The following is a 6,697-nucleotide window of genomic DNA, read 5'->3' on the forward strand; positions in this document are numbered from 1 at the left end:
GGCCTTTACGAGAGAGTGACATGGTGGTTGTTGGCTAAGAAGACCTGTGCAAGGTTATTAAGGAGGTCGTCAAAAAAGTTTTATTTGGAACGACCTTTGGGTCGTGACAATTGTCAATCACTTCTTATGGTTTCATTCATCTCGTAGTAATCTAAAAGAATTTCAAAACGTTTATTAAACCTTAGTTCTAAAGAGATATACAAGAAAAGTTTTCTATAGGATTACAATACTCCAAAATTGATATACCGTACCTTTCCTTTTTTTTCCAAAGGGTGCCTACCGGTGAAACGACATTCTACTTCTCAACACTTACCATACAGCTTAATGAAACAGTATACAAATCTCATTCGTAACTTCGCCATGTTCATAACCAGTGACCTTAAAAACGATCATACAAAATGTATTTTGACTCCTATCTGCTTATTAAGCAATCCCAATGAGACAGACTACGCACAAGTCGACTACAGGAAGACATCGTTGCAAATTTTCAAATAAAGCGACGCGCATTGGCTTGATGTGAACGCTGAAGCACTAATTAATTAGGTAGCCTAATTACCCAGCGCCACGAAACGCATATCTCCATGGACCAGAAACATCGCCGAGCACGCATACACGGAAGTATGGATCCGTGCATCTCCATTGAAATCCTCTCGGCCGAAAGGGCAAGAGAAGCATCTCCTTCACACGCATGCCCTGCGATTCCTCTTGATGATGGCTACTGCTAGTAGCAGGCTAGCAGCTAGCTGCTGTACAGTGCACCACACGCAACACCAGTGAGCAGACACGCGGCGAGCTCCGATTCGCGGCGGCAGCCTATTTAGGCGGGCAGGCGCGCGCTGGTCGCTACATCGCTCTCGCTCCCGCCTCCCGCCAGCCACCACGGCCTTCCATCAACATCAACGCGGGCTGCAGCAGCATGGCGGCAGCGACGACGCTAGCACAACTCGTGACGCTGGCGGCGCTGCACGGTGCGGCAGTAGTACTGGCCGGGGACCCGCCGTTCTCGTGCGGCCTGTCGTCCGCGGAGGCGTCCGAGGGCCTCGCGTTCTGCGACATGACGCTGGCCCCGGCGCAGCGCGCTGCGGACCTGGTGTCCCGGCTGACGCCCGCGGAGAAGATCGCGCAGCTCGGCGACCAGGCAGCGGGGGTCCCGCGGCTGGGCGTCCCCGGATACAAGTGGTGGAACGAGGCGCTGCATGGTCTGGCCACCTCGGGCAAGGGCCTCCACTTCGACGCCGTGGGAGGCGTCCGCGCCGCCACCAGCTTCCCGCAGGTGTTGCTCACCGCCGCCGCCTTCGACGATGACCTCTGGTTCCGCATCGGCCAGGTGCGTTACGTACGATACGTACGCGACGATGAGCATTTATTTTTTTGGATCTTCTTTCTTGGAATGAACACCGTACCGCGTAGCGCGTACCGACCGGCATGGGCATACGCACGCTGGCACTGGCACTCATGGTGCGCGAGCGCGGCCCGGGCTGGCGGGCGGGCCTGCCACACTGCCATTACGGGGTGCCGCGCGCGATGGATTGGTTTGGCTGGCACGGGCGGTTGGTTGGGAGCGACGGCCGGCCGGCCGGACGGACCCGTGCATCCACAATCGATGCCATGCATGCACGCGCTGGCGCCGCGCTCTTGCAGTTTTTTGGCTGGTATCATCCGTGATTTGCTTGGGAACGGACAACTAAGCTAGGGTGCGTTTAAGTATTATAATTGCACAGCGGCTGTGCTGAGGACCGCAGCTGAGCTTCATTAATCAGAATCTCCGATCCATTGCTACCTCTGATATTGATGGGATTAATTTTTTTTTAAGAAACGGAGGCGTTACTCCTACTGATTAGCGTATGTTAAACAAAAATAATCGGAGTTATAAGAGTGCGAAATTGAATATGTTCGGTGTGGGTCTAACAACGCATTTGGATCGCGACCAACACGGCCGCCGCACATGGCTGAAGGTTTTGGCGCGCGCCACGGCTGCTAGTTCATAATGCACGCCGCCGCTCGCCAATTGTCTGGCGGCCGTTTCGTCCGCCGACCGTGGCGTGGCCACAGCGGTGGCGGCAGCGGCTGTGGCGGGAGCCAAACGCGCCCCAAGGATTTAGACCTTCTATTCATGAACGATAATAGTACAGTAATTGATAAGTTGAACTGATGTGAGCACGACTTTGTTTGAGAGGTCAACTGGTCAAGTTGTAAATTCGGCGCTAGCCTAAATGGCATGAATTAACTCCGGAAATGTTGGAGCCCCACCAAACACCATTACTCTATTTCGCATCTGTATATACGGCTAGGTACATGCGATATTTCTTTGAATTTGACACATTTTCGTCTCTCTCTCGAACCATAGTCGACCGGCGGTTCGATGGATCGGTAATTTAGTGCGTGATGTATGTGGTGCGTAGTAGTTGAACCAAACCTGTATTTTGCGCTTAAAGAGCAACGGGAAATCGAAGTCCTGACAAATTAAAAGGGGCTAGCACGTGAACACGGATGCATGTCTGGTCCGTGACGAAAAGGGACGATCGCAGAATGTTGGCGTGGGAAAAAGTGGCGCCTTTTCGTTGCGGGACGTCACGCGTGTGTGACTGCCGGGCCGGACAGGCTCATCTGAATTTCAAGATCACGGTCGTTTGGATCTGTATACTACCTAACTTGTTGGTACAGCCTTTTGGCGATCATGCGGCCGTGGGTACGCGTACGCCGGTGCGGCGTCCCCACCTGGCAGCTGCTAGCTACTACGAAGTACCCTGCTGTGCCCAGGGGTACTGCGGTGCTGTCGATTGGGGGTTGCTAGTCAGGTGGAGGCGTGGTCGCGTGGAGAGGTGGAGCCGGGCTGACCAGCGATATCCCGCCGGCCTGTGGCAAGTGCATGGCAGTAGCCAGTAGGCTAGCGGAGGCAGGGCAAGTGTTGAACCGAACCAGACCTTCAAACAACAAAATCCCCTTTTATCTATTTTTTTAACATAAATGGCAGGAGTTCTGCCTTTCATCTATTTTTTTAACATAAATGGCAGGTGTTCTGTCTTTTAATTAAGAAGAAAAAGAGAATTTTAGGATACAACGGCTCCTAGCCCGTGACCCCGTAATGTAGTCAACGATTGGCTCTGCCACCCGACAGCCCTTAGGTGATCACCCGAAAAGCTCTTCTATACTCCTCTAGATTTTCTTTAATGCGGGTTGCTACTTCCTGAGCTGTTAAGAATTTTTGATCGAAAATTCTTTGATTTCGTTCCTTCCAAATATTCCACATGGCGTAGATAATCAATCCATTGAAGTGTCGTCTTTTATCCTTTGGTACGGATCTTGCCGCCTTCTCCCACCATTTACCAATATTATCAAATTGCACCGGGTGAGCAGCTTGAAGAATATTGAAATTCTCCCAAGTTGAGATTTGGTTCCACACCACTTGAGCATATGGGTAGGATAGGTAAAGGTGTAAGCCGGTTTCCAATGGCCCATTGCAGAGAGCACACGAGTTCTGGTGTGGCCATCCTCTGAGTGCTAGATTGTCCGACAAAAGGCTTGGCCGCCAAAATTAGCTCATTTTTCAATCCAGTTCACAAGCATTTTGAGAATAAAAGAGTTTATCCTAACAAGTTTTTATGGGGAAAATCAATACCCAAAGGAGGAATGAAAAAAGTTGATGCAAAGGCGCCGAAAGTTCACCTTGGAAAACCCTAAAAGCCGGTTTGGCTTTTATGGGCTCGTCAGGTGAAACTGCATTTCTCTGTCAAGACATCAACGTGACATTTCCAACTTTGCATATAAATCTTTTGTCCTATAATATTGTGTATTTTAGATTTCAAAAGTCCTAGAGGTAAGGGATTTTAGGGGCAAGAGTAGTTTTATATTAAATAGTCATACGAATTTGATAATATAGATATTTTTCATTTATCTAATTAGGACAATAATAGTGTTTTATTAGAAAAGAAAGTGAGAGCACGTATATCTTTTGTATTCTCTTAATCTGTCTTAAAATATGTAGAATACATTGTATTATAGGACTGAGCGTTCGAATCATGTCTTACTACCTAGTATATATCTATATTCTATTTTTGTTTTCGTTTGATGTCCATACTACGGCAAGGATTTTGCCAGCCATGTGAATTCGTCTCATATATGTGGTCGCTCACGTGCAGGCGATCGGCCGGGAGGCCAGGGCGCTGTTCAACGTCGGCCAGGCGGAAGGACTGACAATCTGGTCCCCGAACGTGAACATCTTCCGGGACCCGCGCTGGGGCCGCGGGCAGGAGACACCCGGCGAGGACCCGGCCGTGGCGAGCCGCTACGCCGTCGCCTTCGTCCGGGGCATCCAGGGGAACAGCTCGTCCTCGCTCCTGCAGACCTCGGCTTGCTGCAAGCACGCCACGGCCTACGACCTGGAGGACTGGAACGGCGTGGCGCGCTACAGCTTCGTGGCCCGCGTGACGGCGCAGGACCTGGAGGACACCTTCAACCCGCCGTTCCGTAGCTGCGTCGTCGAAGGAAAGGCCAGCTGCATCATGTGCGCCTACACGGCCATCAACGGCGTGCCGGCGTGCGCGAACACTGATCTGCTCACCGGGACCGTCAGGGGGGACTGGGGCCTCGATGGGTACATCGCCTCGGACTGCGACGCCGTGGCCATCATGCGCGACGCGCAGCGGTACGCGCCCACGCCGGAGGACGCCGTCGCCGTCTCGCTCAAGGCTGGTACGTTTCTGTTTCTTGGCCAATGTTGTCCAGCCCCTGCTCTGCTCGGCTGCTCCTCTGCGAATGTCCTCTGTTTCTCTGCTTGACCACTATAATTTCTCTATCTCCAGGACTGGACATAGACTGCGGCTCCTACATCCAGCAGCACGCCACGGCCGCAATCCAGCAGGGGAAGTTGACGGAGCAGGACATCGACAAGGCCCTCACCAACCTCTTCGCGGTCCGGATGCGGCTGGGACACTTCGACGGCGACCCGAGGAAAAACATGTACGGCGCCCTAGGCGCCGCGGACATCTGCACACCGGAGCACAGGAATCTTGCGCTCGAGGCAGCGCAGGACGGCATCGTGCTGCTCAAGAACGATGGCGGCATCCTCCCACTCGACCGGTCCACGGTGACCTCCGCTGCCGTCATCGGCCCCAATGCCAACGACGGCATGGCGCTTATCGCCAACTACTTCGGTCCGCCATGCGAATCCACTACGCCGCTTAAGGGGCTCCAAAGCTATTTGAACAATGTGAGGTTCCTGGCCGGGTGCAATTCGGCGGCCTGCGACGTCGCCGCGACGGACCAGGCTGTCGCGCTGGCGGGCTCGGAGGACTACGTGTTCCTGTTCATGGGGCTGAGCCAGCAGCAGGAGAGCGAAGGGAAGGATAGGACGAGCCTGCTCCTTCCGGGGATGCAGCAGAGCCTCATCACTGCCGTTGCCGACGCGTCAAAGCGACCGGTTATCCTGGTGCTTCTCTCCGGCGGACCGGTGGACATCACGTTCGCGCAGTCAAACCCAAAGATCAGTGCCATCCTATGGGCTGGGTACCCCGGACAGGCCGGCGGCCTCGCCATCGCCAAAGTGCTATTCGGCGACCACAACCCCAGCGGGAGGCTGCCGGTGACGTGGTATCCGGAGGAGTTCACCAAGGTGCCCATGACGGACATGAAGATGCGTGCCGACCCGACCAGCGGCTACCCTGGACGGAGCTACCGATTCTACCAGGGCAAGACCGTCTACAAGTTCGGCTACGGCCTCAGCTACTCCATTTTCTCCCGCCGGCTAGTCTACGGAACCAGTATGCCTGCGCTCTCGAGCACTGTTCTCACTGGCCTAAGGGAGACGATGACAGAGGATGGCGACCGTAGCTACCACGTCGACGACATCGGCACTGACGGATGCGAGCAGCTCAAGTTCCCAGCCATGGTGGAGGTGCAGAACCACGGACCCATGGACGGGAAGCACTCGGCGCTCATGTTCCTCCGGTGGGCAAACACGAAAGGAGGCCGCCCGGCAAGCCAGCTGATTGGGTTCAGGAGCCAGCATCTCAAAGCAGGGGAGACGGCCAACCTCAGGTTTGACATCAGCCCGTGTGAGCATTTCAGCAGGGTGAGGGCGGATGGCAGGAAGGTGATCGATATTGGGTCTCATTTCCTCATGGTTGACAACCATGAGATGGAGATAAGGTTTGAGGCTTGAGTTGTAGATGGAGGGCAAGAAGTACAGTTGAATACGACATCATTATTTCTTAGTATGATTTAGAGCTTCATTGTTCATTCATGCTATAGAAAGTGAAGTAAAATAATTAAAGAAGAGACATGTTCCCTACTTCCCTCTGATCAATATGAGTAAAACTTTGGAGAAAAAGCGACATAATTCAGGTTGTCTTTGTCGATCTCCTAGGATGCTCGATAGAGGCACGTCATTTATATGGTTAAACTCTTCTTCTTAATACAATGATGCGCAAATCTTTTCTGTCTTTGAGAAAAAAATGACCTAACAAATTGCAACGAGAGAACAGCATGATAATAACGAGTGAAAATGATGGACACAGATAATTTTGTGTGTTTCTTCTTTGACGGAATGTCATATTACAAGTGAGAGTATTTGTAGATAGAAGGCTCCCCTGCAATATCACGAAAGGAAAACGTACACGAGTGATATTACTGAAACCTGAAAAAATGACCAGATCAATTGAAGATACATGGAAAAATCATGTCAGAACAAGTTAAAAAA

The 6,697-nt window shown here is 52.4% G+C and overlaps 1 protein-coding gene across 1 annotated transcript; it reads left to right on the top strand.

The window, feature by feature from the left end:
- The first annotated feature begins 869 nt into the window (after positions 1-869).
- LOC136484838 (probable beta-D-xylosidase 7) lies at positions 870-6,318 on the top strand. Its single transcript, XM_066481796.1, has 3 exons — positions 870-1,327; positions 4,140-4,692; positions 4,803-6,318. The coding sequence occupies exons 1-3, from the start codon at positions 917-919 to the stop codon at positions 6,158-6,160; spliced, it is 2,322 nt and encodes a 773-aa protein (XP_066337893.1). The 5' UTR covers positions 870-916; the 3' UTR covers positions 6,161-6,318.
- Positions 6,319-6,697: the final 379 nt, after the last annotated feature.

Source organism: Miscanthus floridulus, chromosome 10 (assembly GCF_019320115.1).
Source record: "Miscanthus floridulus cultivar M001 chromosome 10, ASM1932011v1, whole genome shotgun sequence".
Classification (NCBI taxonomy): Eukaryota; Viridiplantae; Streptophyta; class Magnoliopsida; order Poales; family Poaceae; genus Miscanthus; species Miscanthus floridulus.